The 20,661-nt window shown below is 47.4% G+C and overlaps 2 protein-coding genes across 22 annotated transcripts in view; one reads left to right on the top strand and one right to left on the bottom strand.

The window, feature by feature from the left end:
• The window catches only part of PRR11 (proline rich 11), a 22,849-nt gene extending 14,454 nt beyond the window's left edge, over nucleotides 1-8,395 (bottom strand). For 3 of the 21 annotated variants that reach the window (XM_087890208.1, XM_034404297.3, XM_034404294.3), the window contains exons 1-3: nucleotides 7,332-7,576; nucleotides 981-1,188; nucleotides 105-246 (exon numbers count right to left, since the gene is read on the bottom strand). In XM_087890208.1, coding sequence (XP_087746334.1) covers nucleotides 105-246; nucleotides 981-1,102 — 264 coding nt within the window. In that variant the 5' untranslated portion in view covers nucleotides 1,103-1,188; nucleotides 7,332-7,576. Of the gene's footprint in view, nucleotides 1-104; nucleotides 247-980; nucleotides 1,189-7,101 lie in introns of all 21 variants that reach the window. The other 18 variants (XM_087890211.1, XM_034404295.3, XM_087890215.1 and 15 more) reach the window with 16 other exon arrangements.
• The window catches only part of SKA2 (spindle and kinetochore associated complex subunit 2), a 27,900-nt gene continuing 15,373 nt past the window's right edge, over nucleotides 8,135-20,661 (top strand). Inside the window, 1 exon segment of the mRNA XM_034404291.2 lies at nucleotides 8,135-8,198. Coding sequence (XP_034260182.2) covers nucleotides 8,166-8,198 — 33 coding nt within the window. The 5' untranslated portion in view covers nucleotides 8,135-8,165.

Here is a 20,661-nt window from a genome sequence, read left to right on the forward strand (position 1 = left end):
TCTGTTTTTTGGCTGCCGTGCTGCTTCATCGGTTTCCCATCCCCCTTGCCTATGGTAACTCGAGAGCAGGGCAGAGATGCTTTGCGAGTTGACAACGAACTTACTTGTGCAACGTGTCTCTGGCACCACCAACACCAACTAACTGCGGCAGCCAGGATATGTTTGAGGGTTTCTGATATGTCTCTAAACGCCAAAAGCCAGGAAGAGAATCGCCGTCTTTGGCTACGGAGGATAACCGGAGACCTGCTGAAAACAACAGCCAAGTATAAATGAACATTTTCTTTGCAAAAACCATGATTGCCATTTGTGACTTTCCAAGCCAGCTTCCAATAAGCAACGTCAAAGGGTGGGGGGGAGATGGTTTTGCTTAATGCTGCGACAATAAAGTTTGTAAAATGAAGGACTTATTTAATGACTGCATCGCTTAGAGATGGAAGTTTTGGTTAGAGATGGAAGTATTGTCTTACGTCAAGGACTCAAGGACTGTGGTTGCTCTTAAAGCAACTGAACATTAATCATAAGCTATAACCAAGAAATACAGCTAGTCCTTGACTTACAACCGTTCATTTAGTGACTGTTCAAAGTTACAACGGTACGGAGTGACTAATGACCATTTTTCAGTTACAACCTTTGCAGCATTCCCCGTGATCACGTGATCAAAATTCGGAGGCTTGGCAACTGGTTCGTATTTACAACTGTTGCATTGTCCCAAGGTCATGCGATCACCTTTTGTGACTTCAACGGGGAAGCCAGATTCACTTACTAACCGAGTCGCTAACTGCAGCGCTTCACTTAATGACCGAGGCAAGAGAAGTCGCCAAGTAGGGCAAAACTCCCTTAACCAATGTCTCACTTAAAAACAGAAATTTTGGGCTCCATTGTGGTCGTAAGTCGAGGACTACCCGTTTAAGAAAAAAATATGTTGGGAATTGCAAAATGTTACTCGGAAGTGCTAAAGAGAATTAAGAAGAAATGCTTACGTTGGAGGCGAAGCTTTTGAAGGAAGACTGGATGAAGATGTCAACGTAGTATGTTTTTTTTCCTTTGACAAGGATTTTGTTCTGGATCTCCGTTTTTGGCACCGTCGCTTAACTCTGGCCATTTTCTGCAATTCCAGGCTAAACTATAACCTCATTCGTGTCATTAGCCTGGATTGTTTGAGAAGGGCAACGCATATCAGGAAACCGCCTACAATGAAATCAGATATCGTTTTAGTTTTGCATGTACTGACAGCAGCAAGGATCGTATTTGCAAAATACTGGAAAAATGAGCATACTCCACCAGATGAGGATATAATTCGGAAAATGTTAAGACTGTGCTGGGAGGGACAGGCTGACTTTTAAAAATAAAAGACAAGGATGACACAGAATATTACTTGATATGGAATAGATTTTATGAGTGGTTAGAGAGAAGAGGTAGAAATTAGATGAAGGAAGATTATTGGTACGTATGAATTAAAGATAAAGATGGTTTATAAATATGCCAATATATTTAACAGAATTATAAATAAGCCAATATAAAGAGAAGTTTAGCTAAATTACTCTGGTACATTACTACTACTGTTACCAATATATGTGTTAATACCCTGTTTTCCCCAAAGTAAGACCTCCCTGGATAACAAGCCCAATCGGGCTTTTTTTAAAAAAATTTGATTTATATGCCGCCCTTCTCCGAAGACTCAGGGCGGCTTACACTGTGCTCAGCAATAGCCTTCATCCTTTTGTATATTTATACAAAGTCAGCTTATTGCCCCCACAAACTGGGTCCTCAATTTACCTACCTTAGAAAGGATGGAAGGCTGAGTCAACCTTGAGCCTGGCGAGATTCGAACCCTGCAGTAATTGCAGGCAGCTGGTCTTAATAACCAGCTTAATAACAGGGTGCCTTAAACCCCTGTACTACCAAGGCTCATGAAGTGCATGTGCTTTTGAGTGCATGTGCTAATAATAAGCCCTCCCCAAAAATATTTAACTGCATGTACAGCCGGTCCCCGCCATTTCCTCTGGTTAGAGTTAGGGAGACAGAGCTGGAAATCAGGTAAGACGGCAAGAGTAGCCCCATCTTGCTCCATGTGCCCCAAAATAATAAGACCTCCCCGAAAATAAGGCCAAGCGCTTATTTCGGAGTTCGAAAAAAATATAAGACAGGGTCTTATTTTTGGGGAAACACAGTACTTTTTAATGCGTTTTCTCTGTTTTTCTTTTGTAAATGATATACCCTGACAATTCACTCTATTTATGAATAAAAAATAAAAAGATTTTTTTAAAAAAGAGGAAGAAATCAGATATCTTTATTGCCGTGTCTGACAAGTCTTTAGAATTTTTTTAAAAAGAAATAGTTTGAGACAGGGGGTGAAATCCAAAATGTTTCCCTACCGGTTCTGTGGGCTTGGTGGCTTGGTGGGCATAGTAAGGAAAGGATATTGCAAAACCTCCATTCCCTCCCCACTCCAGGGGGAAGGATATTGCAAAATCTCCATTCTCTCCCCACTCCAGGGGAAGGATATTGCAAAATCTCCATTCCCTCCTCACTCCTGGGGGAAGGATATTGCAAAATCTCCATTCCCTCCCCACTCCAGGGGAAGGATATTGCAAAATCTCCATTCCCTCCCCATTCCTGGGGGAAGGATATTGCAAAACCTCCATTCCCTCCCCACTCCTGGGGTAAGGATATTGCAAAATCTCCATTCCTTCCTCACTCCTGGGGGAAGGATATTGCAAAATCTCCATTCCCTCCCCACTCCAGGGGAAGGATAATGCAAAATCCCCATTCCCACCCCACTCTGGGGCCAGCCAGAGGTGGTATTTGCCAGTTCTCCGAACTACTCAAAATTTCCGCTACCGGTTCGTCAGAACCTGTTAGAACCTGCTGGATTTCACCTCTGGTTTGAGGCAGCAATTTGTTATCGCAGTGGCTCTCAAATGGTGGTCCGCAGGGAGGGGGGGGAATGTGCTGATGTCACAGAGGTTCCCTGAAGGCTTGAAGAAATATCATGATTTAAATCCTGAGTTTACGGTAAGTCTTGGGGTTCCGTGGCCACAAAAGGTATTTAAAGGAGGTCAATGGTGAGAAAAAAAAAAAGAGGTTGAGGACCACTGCATTATGGGGAAAAAAAGGATAATTAAATGACATATCTAATTATAGGTAGCCCTCAACTTGAAACCATTTGTTTGAAGTGACAACAGCACTGAAAAAAGTTACGACTGTTTTTCACGCTGACGACTGTTGTACTTTCCCAATGGTTGCATGATTAAAATTCGGACTCTTGGCAAAATGACACGTGTTTTTTATGAGAACCCTGTTCCGGAGTCACGTGATTGCCTTTGACGGCCTTCTGATGAGCAACGTCAATGGCGAAGCCCGATTCACTTAACATCCGGGTCACTAACTTAGCAACTGCAGGGTTTCACTTGACAACGGGGGCAAGAAAGGTCGTAAAACGGGGCAAAAGCCACTTAACAACTGTCTTGCTTAACAGTGTGTATCAGTGATGGCTAACCTTTTTGCCGTCGCGTGCCAAAAGCAGGGGGAGTGCGGGGGGGGGGTTGCGCAGGTGCGTGCCCACACCCATAATTCAATGCGCCCCCCCCGCATTGTGTGTGTGACACCCCCCTCCCCGCTTTTGGCATGTGATAGCCTGGTGGGCCCGGTTTTTGCTTTCTTGGAGTCTGGGGAGGGCGAAAACAGCCTCCCCTCCCATCCAGAGGCCCTCCAGAGGCCAGAGACAGCCCGTTTCCCAACTTCCGTTGGGCCCGGAAGGCCCATTTTTTGCTCTCCCCAGGCTCCAGAGTCTTTCTAGGAGCCTGGGGAGGGCAAAAACAGCCTTCCCCACCCCTCTGTAGGTCCTCCAGAGGCCAGAGACAGCCCGTTTCCCAACTTCCGGTAGGCCCAGAAGGCCCATTTTTCGCTCTCCCCAGGCTCCAGAGTCTTTCTAGGAGCCTGGGGAGGGCAAAAACAGCCTTCCCCACCCCTCTGTAGGTCCTCCGGAGGCCAGAGACAGCCCGTTTCCCAACTTCCGGTAGGCCCAGAAGGCCCATTTTTTGCTCTCCCCAGGCTCCAGAGTCTTTCTAGGAGCCTGGGGAGGGCAAAAACAGCCTTCCCCACCCCTCTGTAGGTCCTCCAGAGGCCAGAGACAGCCCGTTTCCCAACTTCCGATAGGCCCAGAAGGCCCATTTTTTGCTCTCCCCAGGCTCCAGAGTCTTTCTAGGAGCCTGGGGAGGGCAAAAACAGCCTTCCCCACCCCTCTGTAGGTCCTCCGGAGGCCAGAGACAGCCCGTTTCCCAACTTCCGGTAGGCCCAGAAGGCCCATTTTTCGCTCTCCCCAGGCTCCAGAGTCTTTCTAGGAGCCTGGGGAGGGCAAAAACGGCCTTCCCCACCCCCCTGTAGGTCCTCCGGAGGCCAGAGACAGCCCATTTCCCAACTTCCGGTGGGTCCAGAAGGCCCAAAAATCAGCTTGCCAGCATGCACATGCGTGCTGGAGCTGGGCTAGAGCAAAGCTCGCGTGCCCACAGATATAGCTCCATGTGCCACCTGTGGCACGCGTGTCATAGGTTCGCCATCATGAGTGTATATGATGGGTTCATTTGTGGTTGTAAGGCGAGGATTATTTGTAATCTGTTTCGGTGGATCTTGGCTGAAGTTCCTGTTATAAGAAGCATCAAGCAACTTGAGTTATGCATTTCTTTTTTCTTTGTTAACCTGGCCTTTCCAGATCTGCCCAAACAAGGGGATTAAGAAGAAAAATCAGAACCGTAAGTCTGGCTTTCTCACTCTCTGGACTAGGGTTTTTTTTAAAAAGTTTGTTATTTTTTTAAGACAAACAAACATTTAATACATCAATGATCCTTCCCCTGTGACATCTCGGTGTTAACTTCTTCAGTTCTTTTTGTTCTTCTTGTTCCAACAGTTTCTTCTCTCTTAATCGTCATCCAAACCACTATAAAAGTTCATTCCTATAACCATATTCTTGCCATCAAATTTTTACACACAGTTACAAAATTAATCATTTATATCTCTTTTCCAACCCACAATAGAAATAATTCCATATTCTGAAGTATTCTGATTCTTCCCTATCTTTAATCAACAAAGTTAATCGGTTCATTTCTGCACAATCTAAAATCTTTTTTATTACTTCATTTTCCAAAGGTATTTTCTCTAATTTCCAATTTTGAGCATAAACAATTCTTGCAGCTGTTATTACGTGTATAATCAAATAACTCTCTGGACTAGGTTGTGGGCAAGGAAGACCAGCCACACGGAAGACTTCCAAAATTCAACACGACATACCGTGTTTCTCAGAAAATAAGACCGAGTCTTATTTTCTTTTAGACTTGAAAATTGGAGGCTTTTTGGCGAACGGGAGGAAAATGGGGAGGGGGATTTTCCTGCCTGCCATCCTTCCCTCAGTCTGTGCTGAGCTTGAGGAATGGATGACAGGCAGGAAAATGCCTGTCATCCGAGAGCCTCCCAAAGAGGTGTAGGAAGTTATCACCCACCCCTCTCCTAGAAGAATGAAATATTTTAGGAAATATTAAAAAAGGCAGAATATTATGTTTCCCTGGATGAGAAATGGAGAAACATCTTTTAAAGACAAAGCAGCTTTCCACCTCCCACCTTTGTCAATGGACCATAAAAGCCTCAGACAAGCTCACTCATTCCCCCCACCTTTGTCAATGGACCATCATCTGCAACACAATAGGACCCATCTAGCAACAGAAACTAATACAATAGGACCTATCTAGCAACAGAAACTCACCGCATGGCACCTGAGAAGATTACATCAGCCAGCAAGGCTAGTTAAGACCCCACCCCCTGGGCCCTGACAACCAATCAGGATACTCTTTCTGGGCCCCAGAAGTTCAAAGCCAGAGAGGGCCTAAAACCTGAGGACTCACAGCATCTCCGCCCCTTTTCTGTTCAGGAACTCAAGCCATGTGATCCTGTCCACCATTAAACCATCTTTCCAAGCAATCTCCATGTTTCCAGTGTCTTTTTCCCCACTTGGAGCTGAACTCAGAAGGATATTTCTTCCAACAGAGGGAAAAAGCAAAGTAGAAGCGCTGTGCCCAGAAAGAGAAGGGCAAAAGCGGTATTTGTGCCGCCCCAAGGGGCCAGCGGACTGCAGTTGCAGCTGGGTAGTTGCCCCCCCGCACCGCCACTTGTTCTGGCCACGCCCATTCCCCCCCAGCTTATTTTTGGGGTGGGGCAATATTAGGCCCACCCTCAAAAAATTAGGCTTGGGCTAATTATTGAGGTGGGTCATGTTTTCGGAGAAACACGGTACTAAATCCCCATTGGCCAAACACAAGGGTTCCGTTTACAGCACAGGCGGTCCTCAAACAAATACAGGTAGTCCTCGACTTACAACCACCATTTCTGTTGTTCAGGAAGACATTTGATAAGTGAGTTTTGCCCCATTTTACGACTTTTCTTGCCCGTTGTAATCACTGCAGTTGATAAGTTACTATGGTGGCGCAGTGATTAGAAGGCAGTACTGCAGGGCTACTTCTGATGACTGCCAACTGCCTGCAGCTTGGCAGTTCGATCCTGGCTGGCTCAAGGTTTACTCAGCCACGGCTGAGTAAACCGAAAGGATGGAACGGGTTCCATCCTTTTGGAGGTCGGTAAAATGAGGACCCAGATTGTTGGGGGCAAAAGGCTGACTCTGTAATCTGCTTAGAGACCACTGTAAAGAACTGTGAAGCAGTATATAAATCTAGGTGGTAATACTATTGCAGGCTAACTCTGCTCACTGCCAGGAGTTTGATCCTGATCAGCTCCAGGTTGACTCAGCCTTCCATCCTTGGTAAAATGAGGACCCAGATTCTTGGGGGCAAGAAGCTGCTTAGAGAGCGCTGTAAAAGCACTGTGAAGCGGTATATAAGTTTAAGTGGTATTACTATTGCAGGCTAACTCTGCTCACTGCCAGCAGTTCAATTTTGACCAGTTCAGGGTTGAATCATTGTTCCATCTTTCCTTATGAGGTCGGTCAAGTGAGGATCCAGATTGTTGGGGGCAAGAGGCTGACTCTGTAAAACCGCTTAAAGAGGGCTGCAAAGCATTATGAAGCGGTCTATAAGTCTAAGCGCTGTTGCTACTAACCCGGTTGTTAAGTGAATCCGGTTACCCCATGGATTTTGCTTGATCAGAAGGTCGCAAAAAGTGATCAAATGACCCCGTATATATGAACCAGTTGCCAAGCATTTAAATTTTGATCTCATGAGGCTGCAAAAGTTGTGATTTTGAAAAAACGGTCATAAGTCATTTTTTTCCCCAGTGCCGTTGTAACGTTGAACGGTCACTAAATGAAACCGCTGCACGCCGAGGACTACCTGTAAACCACTGCCCAAGTTCATGGTTGACCCATCCCGTGGACAAAACGATTCCCACGACTCACTGAACCCAATTGCTCACGTGTCGTGCGAACTTGCCCCAGTGAGCCGAGATTTTATGGCAGGAAAGGGTTTCCTGTCCAGGTGAGGATTCCTCGGGGACGATCCCCGTTCAAAACCACCCGGGATGAGCAGCCTCCCGAGATGCGAGTAGCCACGTCTGAACGCGCCTGCAGCATCGCCCACGCCGAGCAATTCAAACTCCGCCGGAGCCAATCACAGCGCAGCAAGTGTGAGCCAACGTTCCATCCGCCTCAAACTTCAATGGCATTAAACGTCCTTCTGATTGAACGGCCTTTCAGCGAATCGTCTTTTCCCGGTTTCCAACGCGAGCCAATCGGAATTAAAAGTCGGCGAGGAAGGTGGGGCCAAGGAAAAGGGGAGGCAGAGCGAAAGGAGGGCATCGACGAGCCGGGCCCGCCTTTGAAAATTAAAAGCTACGCCAAGGGCCAATGAAGCGACGCATGCTGACGCCCATCAACCAATCCGGTCTCCCGGTTCAGTTTTCTCCCAGCTCGCTTCGCTATTAACCAACCAATAGGAAAGGGCGTTAGCTTCCAAGCCACTCAATCGGAGCTCTCGTTTCATCTTGGGGCGTTATCCCAGGCGTTGTCCAATAGGTGTAAGGACGCCCTCGGGAGAAGCCAATGAGGAAGAGGATGGAATGACAACCGACCAATAGGAAGCGCCGTCTCTTCCCCTCAGCAAAGAAAAAGGGCGGTCCGGCCAGGGGAGGGGAGAATGCCACCGCCTGAGGAATGTCAACTATTCAACATGGAGACGGCGGTTACTACGCTCGAGACCATGGTAAGTCTCGGGACCGCTGGCCGGGCCGCCACCCCCGCAGAACGGAGCCGCCGTTCCCTTGAGGACCGAAACGGCCTCCCGAAGAGCGGCCTAAACGAACGGAAGGAAACAAAAGGGGTGGAAAAGCCGCGGCTGAGGGAAGGAATGTAAGAAAACCTCCCCCCCTCCCCCTCCCCCTCCCCGCCGGATGCAACCATTCCTCACGCCTGGAAGGGGGGGGAGAAAGCCCTAGAATAGATCTGGACGCGCCCATTATTCACCCCGAAAAGAGGGGGGGTTGTGTGGGCTCGCTGCGTTCCTTTCTGCCCTCTTGCTCCAGGGGGGGCGTGGTCCGTCGGTGGGCGTGGCCTCTTGGGCTGGTCCATTTCTTCCCCCCCAAGCTCGATTCCCGTGGGGGCGTGGCCAATACTGCGTGTAGGCGTGGCTTGTATGCTGGGCTGGTTCCCAATGGTGGGTCTCCCCCTCTCTTCTCCTGCTCCCCCCAAGCGATGGAGGCCTTTGGGGAAAAAATTGAAGGAAAAATGAAAAATGTTGGGAAGAGAAAGTCCATGGAAGTGGATGGGAAATGGCATTTGAAAAGGGAAAAAAAAAATCTCTTTTCTCTGCCTATAGATAGTCTTCAACTTAATGATAGTTCATTTACTCATCATCTTCATTTAATGACCCCATAATCCCTTGTGGGGTGGAGTCTTGGCCACTGAATGGAGCTGAGTGATTTACTGGCCGGATGCCTTTCCTGTTGCCAATGCGGAGTCATATTCAGCAGATATATTCTTCTTGTGCCCAGAGAGAGAAATATCTGCCTCTACCTAGGATCGAACTCACAGCCTCCTGATTGTGAGGCAAGAGCGCCACCTCTAGGCCACCGCACCAGTCTAATGACAGTTCATTTAGTCGTCATCATCTTCGTTTAACGACCCCATAATCCCTTGTGGGGTGGAGTCTAGGCCACTGAGTGGAGCTGAGTGTTTTACTGGCCGGATGCCTTTCCTGTTGCCAATGAGGAATTTTGTTCAGCAGATATATTCTCAGTATTCCCAGAGAAAGAAATATCTGCCCAGAGAGAGAAATATATGCCTCTACCTAGGATCGAACTCACAGGCTCCTGATGGTGAGGCGAGAGCTCCACCTCTAGGCCACCGCACCAGTCTAATGACAGTTCATTTAGTGACCTTTCGAAATTACAATGGCATGAAAAATCATTTTCCAAACTTAACGACCACTACGGTATCCCCATGGTCAAAAATTTCAGCTGCTTGATATGATTGACTCATATTTATGACGGTGGCAGTGTTTGGGGGGTCACCTTTTTTTGCCACCTTTTGACAAACAGTCAATGGTGTCGCCAGATTCACTGAACAACCGGGTTACTAACAACCCCTAGCAAGAAAGGTCGTAAAAAGGGACGGAAGTTGCTTAATGACTGTTTCGCTAAGCAACAAAAACATTGGGCTCAAATGGTCGTAAGTCGAGGACCGCCTGTATTGAAGTATCGGTGCAAATTATTGATTCGTTTTGTCATCTGAAAGGTTATTTATTCTTTTTTTCCTTATTTATTTCCTATTTTCATCATCTGGAGCAGGGGTCTCCAACCTTGGCAACTTTAAGACTTGAGGACTTCAACTCCCAGAATTCCCCAGCTTTGCTGGCTGGGGAATTCTGGGACTTGAAGTCCACAAGTCTTAAAATTGCCAAGGTTGGAGACCCCTGCTCTGGAGGGGCCAGCTGGCCTCTAAATCCTATCCTCTACCCCAGGGGTGGGCAAATGTGGCCCTTTTACAACCTGTGGACTTCAACTCCCAGAATTCCTGAGACAGCCAAGCTGTCTCAGGAATTCTGGGAGTTGAAGTCCACAGGTTGTAAAAGGGCCACATTTGCCCACCCCTGCTCTACCCCTACAAAATGCTTCCTGGGGTTGATTCCTCTTGCAATGTAGCAGATCTGGAAAGTACCAGGTTGAGAAAGGCAGATGTAGCACATTTCTACCCATAAGAGAACTGAAAATAAGTTCACGATGTTGTATGGCACCCTGTATTGTGCCATTTTCAGCCAGAATGGTTTTTTTTTTTTTTTTTTTGCCATCCTAGTTGGCACTGCACAATTATCATGAGGCTAAATGGCAATGAGAGCCAGTTTGCTCTAGTGGTTAAGGCACCAGGCTAGAAATCAGGAGACAGTGAGTTCTAGTTGCCCCTTAGACATGAAAACCGGCTGGGTGGCTGGGCCAATTGCCAGGAGATAGTGAGTTCTAGTCCTGCCTTAGCCATGGAAATCAGCTGGGTGATTTTTGGGCTGGCTGAGTGGGCCAATCAGCAGGAAATGGTGAGTTCTAGTTCTGTTTTAGGCGTAAAAGCTGGCTGAGTGATTTGGGGCCATTCCCTCTCTCTTGGCTCAACCCACCTCACAGGGTTGTTGTGGGGAAAATAGGAGGAGGCAGGAGTATTTGGTATCTTTCCTGTCTTGAGAGTTAGTTGTAAAAACAATAAAGGCAGTAAATAAATAGTAAGGGAACCCTACAAGCTGTTTGAGCATCTTTGAGAAAGGGCAATGTGACAATTGGGAAAAAGCCAATGAAGGAATCAGCGTTTAGGGAATGAAGTTCAGTGTAGAGAAAAGGAAAGTTTTACACTTAGGCAAGAAAAACCAAAAGGACGCATGTAGACTGGGTGAAACCATGTGTAATAGCAGGAGCTGTGAGAGGGATCTTGGCGTCTTAGTGGACAACCAGCTAAATATGAGCCAGCAGTGTGTGGCAGCAGCCAAAAAAGCCAATGCAATCCTAAACTGCATTAACAGAGGGATACAATCAAGATCAAGGGAGGTACTAATACCCCTCTATAAAGCCTTAGTAAGACCACACCTAGAGTACTGCATCCAGTTTTGGTCACCACACTACAAAAAAGATGTTAAGGCTCTAGAAACAGTGCAGAGAAGAGCAACGAAGAGGATTAGGGGACCGGAGGCTAAAACATACGATGAACGGTTGCAGGAACTGGGCATGGCTAATCTAGTGAAGAGAAGGACCAGGGGAGACAGGATAGCAGTCTTCCAATATTTGAGGGGCTTCCCCAGAGAGGAGGGGGGTCAAGCTATTTTCCGAAGCATCTGAAGGCCAAGCAAGGAACAATGGATGGAAACTGACCAAGGAGAGATTCAACCTAGAAATAGGGAGACATTTTCTGACAGAGCAATCAACCAATGGAACAGAAGTTGCATTAGGAAGTTGTGGGAGCTTCATCAATGGAGGCTTTCAAGAAGAGACTGGACTGCCATGTCAGAAATAGTGTAGGGTCTCCTGCTTGGGTGGGGGGTTGGACTAGATGACCTACAAGGTCCCTTCCAACCCTGTTAATCTTAAAAGTAAGCGTAGAAAAAAGCTGCTCAGAAAGAAGATTTGGTATATCAAATATATAAATATAGTTTAAAAATAGATTAATGGAAGAAAACGGAGAAAGGTGAGGGAAGAATAAATGGCCTGAATGAGCCAATATTTCACCTTTCTGTATAGTTGTGTTGGAATGGTTATATTACAGGCAGTCCTCAACTTAGGACCACAATGGAGCCCAAAAATTCTATTGTTAAGTGAGACATTTGTTCAGAGAGCTTTCCCCCATTTTACAACTTTTGTTGCCACAGTTGTTAAACGAATCACGGCAGTTGTTAAGTGTATCATGTCACTGAGCGAATCTGGCTTCCCCCCCCGACTTTCCTTGTCAGAAGGACACAAAAGGGGGATCACGTGACCCCAAGACACTTGCAACTGTCATAAATATGAGTCAGTTGCCAAGTGTTTGAATTTTGATCACATGATCATGGGGGAAGGCTGCAAAGGTCGTAACTGTGAAAAACAGTCATGTCACATTTTTCAGAGTCATCGTAACTTTGAATGGTCACTAAACGAACTGTTGTAAGTCCAGTATTGTATCCATTTAAATAATGAATATTGTTCAGCAATAGAAAGTTAATATTTTACATACACACAAACACATGTATACAGTTTTATCACTAGAATCTATGGGGATTATTCTTATTCTTTGCCCTGGAGCTGTGAACTGACACACACTCTTGTATAAGAAACTTGCAGTGTGTGCTTTTTCATCCTAATGAATGCAGCAAAAATGGGAGATAATTCCTCTGGATCTTGCTACTGTTGGAAGAAATGTCCTTTTGGGTTCAGTTCAGTGGTGGATTCCTCCTGGTTCGGCCCGGTTCAGCCGAACCGGTAGCAGTGACGATATGACGTCACTGAACCAGTTCTCTTTGTTCGGGAGCTGGCCCCACCCCGCCCCCCACCCTGCGTTATTCTTACCTTTTATTTGGCCCCACCCCCAATCTATTGCTGCCTCCCGAGTCCCAGCTGATCAGCTAGAAGGAAAAAAACTGTTTAAACTCTTGCCGCGGGGCTTCAAAGGGCCGGCCTACAGCTGATCAGTGTTAAAAGGCAGTGTGGTGGTAGACCGGTGCCTCCAAAAACAAATGAGTAAACTGGTGCCTCCAAAAACGAATGGATAGATCGGTGCCTCCAAAAACGAATGGGTAAACCGGTGCCTCCAAAAACAAATGGGTAGACCGGTGCCTCCAAAAACGAATGAGTAGACTAGTGCCTCCAAAAACGAATGAGTAGACTGGTGCCTCCAAAAACAAATGGGTAAACCGGTGCCTCCAAAAACAAATGGGTAGACCGGTGCCTCCAAAAACGAATGAGTAGACTGGTGCCTCCAAAAACGAATGAGTAGACTGGTGCCTCCAAAAACGAATGAGTAGACTAGTGCCTCCAAAAATGAATGAGTAGACTGGTGCCTCCAAAAATGAATGAGTAGACTGGTGCCTCCAAAAACAAATGGGTAAACCCGTGCCTCCAAAAACAAATGAGTAGACTGGTGCCTCCAAAAATGAATGAGTAGACTGGTGCCTCCAAAAACAAATGAGTAGACTGGTGCCTCCAAAAACGAATGAGTAGACTGGTGCCTCCAAAAACAAATGGGTAAACCGGTGCCTCCAAAAACAAATGAGTAGACTGGTGCCTCCAAAAATGAATGAGTAGACTGGTGCCTCCAAAAATGAATGAGTAGACTGGTGCCTCCAAAAACAAATGAGTAGACTGGTGCCTCCAAAAATGAATGAGTAGACTGGTGCCTCCAAAAATGAATGAGTAGACCGGTGCCTCCAAAAACAAATGGGTAGACCGGTGCCTCCAAAAACAAATGAGTAGACCGGTGCCTCCAAAAACAAATGGGTAGACTGGTACAGCTCTGCAAGCAGTTAAAAGCCTGGTAGACCAGTACCTGTGCTAAATCCTAAAGAATTGTCACGTGACCATCAAGCTACGCCCACAAAATAAGCCATGCCCACAGAACTGGTAGTAAAAAATTTTAGAACGCACCCCTGGATCAATTCCAAGTGGGGAAAAAGACACTGGAAACATGGTGGCTGTTTGGTTTAATGGTGGACAGGACCACGTGGTCGAGCATCCTTCCAAACAGCCACCAGGTTTCCACTGTCTTTCTCCCCACTTGGAACTGAACCCAGATGGATATTTCATCCAACAATTTGGCACCCCGGATGGAACTCCAAGCTAACGGGACCAATGGACCTGGCCCAGGTAAGCCTCCCTTGCTGGCAGCAGACCCATTGAGTCTGTGGGTGAGTTTTCCTGGGCCTTGGCCATTTGGAACAAGGGGGTTTGAGTGTTGGGCTCAAAGGCTGCTTGGAAAGAAGGTGAGTATCTCTAAATTTTCATTTTATAGCCCAGAAAAGTGTGGGAAATGTGTGTATGCCTGTGTGTGTATGTGTGTGAGTGAGAGGATCCTTCTCCCAATCACAGCTGGACCTTGCTTCCTCTGTGTGTTCTACCAAGAGAGCCTGGAAAGTATAGGACAGTGATTTGATTTAATTTAATTAATTCAATTTATATGCTGCCCCTCTCCGAAGACTCAGGGCGGCTCACAATACATTTAAAAAATAATTAAAAAAACATTGAAAAATTAAAAACATTAAAAACTCATTCACGCCATTCATGGCTGGATCTCGCCAGATCACAAGAGCGAGATCAACTGCCCCAGGCCTGCCGGAAAGCCAGGTCTTCACCGCTTTTCGGAAGGCCAATAGGGTGGGGATTTATTTATTTTTATTTTTTTTATTTTACTTCAAATTTATATACCGCCCTTCTCCCTAGGGACTCAGGGCGGTGTACAGCCAAGTAAAAACACATAAATACATAATACATAAATTAAGAACAGATTAAAAGGAAATATCTCAATTTGGCCCAAAATTTAAAAAGACAAATGAATTTAAAATCATTTAAAATCATTTAAAAGGATTTGTTGGCCAGCCTGGCTTGTTGAAAAAGGAAAGTTTTAAGGGCACGGCGGAAGGCACGGAGGTCTTGGATTCTCCTTATCTCTGGGGGCAACTGATTCCAGAGGGTGGGAGCCCCCACAGAGAAGGCCCTCCCCCTGGGGGTCACCAGCCTGCATTGCTTGGCTGATGGCACCCTGAGGAGGCTCTCTCTGTGGGAGCGCACGGGTCGATGGGAGGTCATCAGTGGCAGAAGGCGGTCTCGAAGATAACTAGGCCCGATGCCATGGAGCGCTTTAAAGGTGGTAACCAACACCTTGAAGCGCACCCGGAAGACCACTGGGAGCCAGTGCAGCTCACGCAGGAGCAATGTTATGCGGGAGCGCCATGCAGCTCCCGTAATTACCCGCGCGGCCGCATTCTGGACCAGTTGGAGCCTCCGGGATGGTCCGGACCTCAGGAGGTATGATTAACCGTTTCCAGACTGTGTGCCCAAAGCGCATGCATGCGCACGAGAACCCCCAAAATGCAATGCACGTGTGGCCCCCCCCTCATGTGCCCCACATCTGGGCGTTAGAGACCCGAAGACCAGCTGGCCGGCGGGAAGCACGTGTGCATGTGCGGTCGAGCTGAGCTGGGGCAACGCACACAAAGCATGTGCGCGAAGCGAACCGGTGGTAAAACCGATTGAAACCCCCCCCCCACTGTTTTTGCCCCATGTTGCGACTTTCCTTGCCACGGCTCTTAAGTGAATCACTGCAGCTGATTAGTTAGGAACCACGGTGGTTAGGTGAACCTGGCTTTCCCGTGCTGCCATAAAAAGATGAGGCTTGACTTTTCACCTACTTATTTTCTCTGTAGATAATATCCCCTAGGAGATGGGATGGGAGGGGGGAACATTCCTGTGGGGTGAGGTCAGAAGCTGGGGAGACTGACTTGGAAGATGGCCAATGAGAAGATGAGAATTGGGGAACGGAAAGGGAAGGGTTTGGGGGTCAGAGGGTTAGTATCGGCTACGACGAAGTCGGGGCCAGATCTCTCATACTCAATAAATGGAATATTTCAGCAAAGATTAATTGTTTGGGAGTGCAATTTATTTGAGATGACATCGAAACCTGACAGCCGGCTGGCGGGCCCGCGGGAGAGGGCCTTCTCTGTGGCTGCCCCAGCTCTCTGGAACCGGTTACCTCCTGAGGTCAGGACCATCCCCACCTTATTGGCCTTCCGAAAAGCCGTGAAGACCTGGCTTTTCCGGCAGGCCTGGGGCCGTTGATCTCGCTCTTGCGATCCGGCAAGATCCGGCTATGAATGGTGTGAATGACTTAATGTTTTTAATCCTTAAATGTTTTTTATAATGATTTTAAATGCATTGTGAGCCGCCTTGAGTCTTTGGAGAGGGGCGGCATACAAATTGAATTAATAAATAATAAATAAATAATAAATAGCTGTGAGTTCGATCTTAGGTAGAGGCAAGGTGTTTCTCTGTCTGGGCACAATGAGAATATGTTTGCTGAACAAAACTCCACATTGGCGTCAAGAAGGGCATCCGGCCAGTAAATACTCTGCTAGCTCCATTCAGTTGCCCAGACTCTACCCCGCAAGGGATTATGGGGTGGTTAAATGCTGCTACTCCATGGCCGCGTTTACCCAGCAACCGGGCAGAGAACCCCTTGCTAAAAATTTTGAAGGCCATCCCTGAGTAGCCCCCAAACCTTTTGGGCACCACGGACCAGTTCCATGGAGAGAGGCTTTTATTTATTTATTTATTTATTGGTTCGATTTATATGCCGCCCTTCTCCGGAGACTCAGGGCGGCTTACAATGCGTTAAGCAATAGCCTTCATATTTTTGTATATACCTGCTTAGTAGGGCTTTTGCCCCCCCCCCAAGCGGTGTTCTTTTTTTTATACAAAGTCAGCTTATTGCCCCCACAATCCGGGTCCTCATTTTACCTACCTCGGAAGGATGGAAGGCCGAGTCAACCTTGAGCCTGGTGAGATTTGAACTTGCAGTAATTGCAGGCATCTGGTGCTATTTAACAGCACTTTAGTCTGCTGCGCCACCAAGGCTCTTTTCCATGGACCGGAGGGGTAATAGTTTTGTGTGCTGCCTACATGCTGTGGATGCGGCTTCGCTTGTTTGCGCGGCCTGGTTTCTGGCCTGCTGTGGCCCACTGCCGGTCCACGGTTCCTAACCTCTGATCTAGAGAAAAGAAGGACCAGGAGTGACATGATAACAGTCTTCCAATATTTGAGGGGCTGCTACCAAAGAACAGAGGTCAACCTATTCTCCAAAGAACGAGAAGCAACGGATGGAAACTGATTAAGGAGAGAAGCAACCTGGAATTAAGGAGAAACTTCCTAACAGTGAGAACGATTAACCGGTGGAACAGCCTGCCACCAGAAGTTGCGGGTGCTCCCAACACCGGAAGTCTTTAAGAAGAGACTGGTCAGCCGTTTGCCTGAAATGTTATACGTTCTCCTGCCTGAGCAAGGGGTTGGACTAGAAGACCTCCAAGGTCCCTTCCAACTCTGTTGTTCTGTCTTTTCTGTTTCCTGGATGGGGAGAGGTGTCCGTCCACTGCCCTTTTTATGTTGTACTACTAGTGAGCATGCACAAAAAGCAGTGCAATGTTAAAAGGGCATTGGCCGGTAATGCTCAGTCAGCTAAAAACCCACAACGTGAAGGGAAATCCTGTTATCGTAAAGATTTGGGAGGCTGCACGATGGCTTAAAACGATAATGGAAAATCCCATCTTCCTCTCTGACCTTTTTTTTTTTTTTTGTTTTTTGAGTTTTGCCACGGAAGCATTAAAACAAGAGTGCTCTTTGGCCTACGGTACACAAGTCCACCAAAGTTTCCTCTCGGCGAATCCAGGCGTCCTTTGCCTGTAAAGAGCCTCCTTTTTTGCAGAATACTTTGTCTAAAAAACAAAACTCAATTCCCCGGATTATTGAGAATCGGCTCTTCCTCTTGAGAGGCCAATGGCCGCGTTGGGAAGCCCCTTCTGCAGGAATGCAACTCGCCCTTGTAGCGCCTGCGTTCTTTTCATCCTGTCCGTGTGTCTGCACACCCATTTCCATGTCCCTCGTGCCGGCGTCCAGGACCAAGGAGGACTGTGCTTATCTCCTACTTTTACCAATAGCAGTAGCACTTATATACCGCTTTACAATGCTTTACAGCCCTCTCTAAGCGGATTTAGAGTTAGACCTCAACAATTTTGGGTCCTCATTTTACCCACCTCGGAAGGATGGGAGGCTGAGTCAACCTTGAGCTGGCCAGGATCGAACTCCTGGCTGTGGGCAGAGTTAGCCTGCAATACTGCATTCTAATACCTGCGCTTCCAGAGAGGGAGGGAGGGAGTGAGGAAGGAAGGAGAAAGAAGGGAGGAAGGAAAGGAAGGAAGGAAGGAAAATAGCAGTAGCCCTTGGATTTATATACCGCTTCACAGTGCTTTACAGCTCTCTCTAAGCGGTTTTACAGAGTCAGCCTCTTGCCCCCAACAATCTGGGTCCTCATTTTACTCACCTCGGAAGGACAGAAGACTGAGTCAACCTTGAGCCTGGTGAGATTCGATCTGCCCAATTGCAGGCGGCCGGCAGTCAGCAGAAGTAGCCTGCAGTACTGCACTCTAACCACTGCGCCACCGTGCCTCACAATAACTCTCTTATTGGTCAGACCACTTGAATCCGGCTGATTTTTACCCAGGGAGAGATGGGCCCTCTGAATTTGGCGAGTCCAAACTAGGAAGGAACACCGTCTGTCCATTGGAATAAGTTGTGCTGCAGGTGGCGTGGTTTGAACCGAGCTGGTTCTTCTTTTGGAGGAGAAGCGAAACGTCTTCAAAAGAAAAAAAAACAAGAAAAGTCCAGTTGCCTCCTGAAAAAAGCGCCTTTGGGACGATCAAGGCAAGAACACGAAGCAAGGAAGCTCAACATCGCCTCCCATCGATCTGCTGTGCTAAATAGCCAACTTCTGCATCCCATCAAGAGGGGCGAGGCTGCCTCCACACAAGTAATCAGGCCGACCTTCGCTGCTCCAGCCTTTTCTCTGCCCTACGGGCTCGTGGATCAGGTGCAGAAGGCAGTTCCTCTTCCTCATCGCCGGCCGGTTGCAGCTGCAAGTGTTCCTCACCTGAAGCCTCAGGGATGTTTTGCTGTACCTATGTTTCAGCCAAATCCCTCTTGGAGCCGTTGACCAGCTCTTGACGTGCCTCTGGAACTGGTTCATCCTCCTCCGAACTGACCACTGGAGAGGAATCCGGCCGAGTTATCACACACTGGAGGTTCAAATAAAGGAGAATATTTGTAGCTCAGGGTTGACATGCTTCTTTTCTTGCAGACATTTCAGAATCCTACATACCCTAGCACTGATGACGTTACTTAGTTTGGGTCATGAAACCTCTGCAAGAAAGCACCCAAAGCTCAGAGAGCACCAAGGACCTCACAGTTTTCAGTCCTGAGCTACAAATATTCTCTTCTATCAGCAATACACACAGACAGACAGACAGACAGACAGAGCCTATGAGCACCAAGGGCCCCACAGTCCTCCTCTTCCTCCACTCTTCAAAACCCACCTTCTAGCACTGATGATGTTACCTAGTTGGGTCATGAAACGTCTGCAAGAAAACAACTAAGCTCAGGGAGCACCAAGAACCCCACAATTATCCTCCTTTTCCTTCTTTCCACTTCTAACACTGATGAAGTTACCTAGTTGGGTCATGAAACAACTGCAAGAAAACAACTAAGCTCAGAGAGCACCAAGGACTCCACAATTCTCCTCCTCCTCCCCCCTTCTAACACTGATGATGTTACCTAGTTTGGTCATGAAACGTCTGCAAGAAAACAACTAAGCTCAGGGAGCACCAAGAACCCCACAATTATCCTCCTTTTCCTTCTTTCCACTTCTAACACTGATGATGTTACCTAGTTGGGTCATGAAACGTCTGCAAGAAAACAAGAAAGGACCCCACCCTGGGGGTTTTTTAAGAAGAGACCGGACAATCATTTGTCCAGAACATTGTAAGGTCTCCTGCTTGACCTCCAAGGTCCCTTCTGACTCCGTTATTCCGTTTTCCCCAAGCCTTTTCCTGCTGACGGGGGCTCTGACTTCATTGCACTACTGTACTTGCCAGCTAGCAGTGCAATAGTATTGTCAAAGCACTTGCAAGCAGAAACTGCAACGGTGGCCTGGTGGTATCTCTCCACGTTTCTCCAACCCTCCGTGGCTGGATAGGGAGCAATTTGGGCTCCAAAGGATCTGGGCTCTCGCGTGACTTGTCGATAAAGACAAGTCAACTTTAACCAGTCAAAGAATAAAAAGAAAAGGTTCTGGTCGGTAGGTCCATTTTGCTGAATGGGCAGCTGGGAGAAAGAGAAGTTACTTAACTGGTTTCTGAAACTGCCTGTGGTGGAGGTCCAAAGGTTTCTCCTCGGTGAGGCCTCTTCTATGGCTTCACAGTTGGTTGGGTCCAGTCGACGATTCCTGCAATGACCCTGCAATTTGTTCACAGAACAATTTATTTAATTAATTTTAATTTATTGATCTGCTAAAAAAACTTTTATCCTGCCTTTATTGTGTTTTATATAATAACTCAGAGGGATGCGGTGGCGCGGTGGCTAAGACGCTGAGCTTGTCGATCGAAAGGTCGGCAGTTCAGCGGTTCGAATCCCTAGTGCCGCGTAAACGGAGTGAGCTCCCGTGACTTGTCCCAGCTTCTGCCAACCTAGCAGTTTGAAAGCAGGTAAAAAATGCAAGTAGAAAAATAGGGACCACCTTTGGTGGGAAGGGAACAGCGTTCCGTGCGCCTTTGGCGTTGAGTCGTGCCGGCCACATGACCACGGAGACGTCTTCGGACAGCGCTGGCTCTTCGGCTTTGAAACGGAGATGAGCACCGCCCCAAAGAGTCGGGAACGATTAGCACATATGTGCGAGGGGAACCTTTTTACCTTTTACCTTTATATAATAACTCAAGGTAACGAACATGCATAACAACTCTTTTCTCCTTCTGTTATCCGTACTTGTGAGGTGGGTTGTTGGAAGAAGGACTGGCTGAAGTCACCCAGCCGGCTTTCATGCCTAAAGCGGGACTAGAACTCACCGTCTTCTGGTTTCTAGCCTGGTACCTTAACCACGACTACCCCAACGAGTTGAAGGACAGAACTTCT

The sequence above is a fragment of the Pantherophis guttatus genome, chromosome 1 (genome assembly GCF_059756535.1).
Source record: "Pantherophis guttatus breed Tessera chromosome 1, ASM5975653v1, whole genome shotgun sequence".
Classification (NCBI taxonomy): Eukaryota; Metazoa; Chordata; class Lepidosauria; order Squamata; family Colubridae; genus Pantherophis; species Pantherophis guttatus.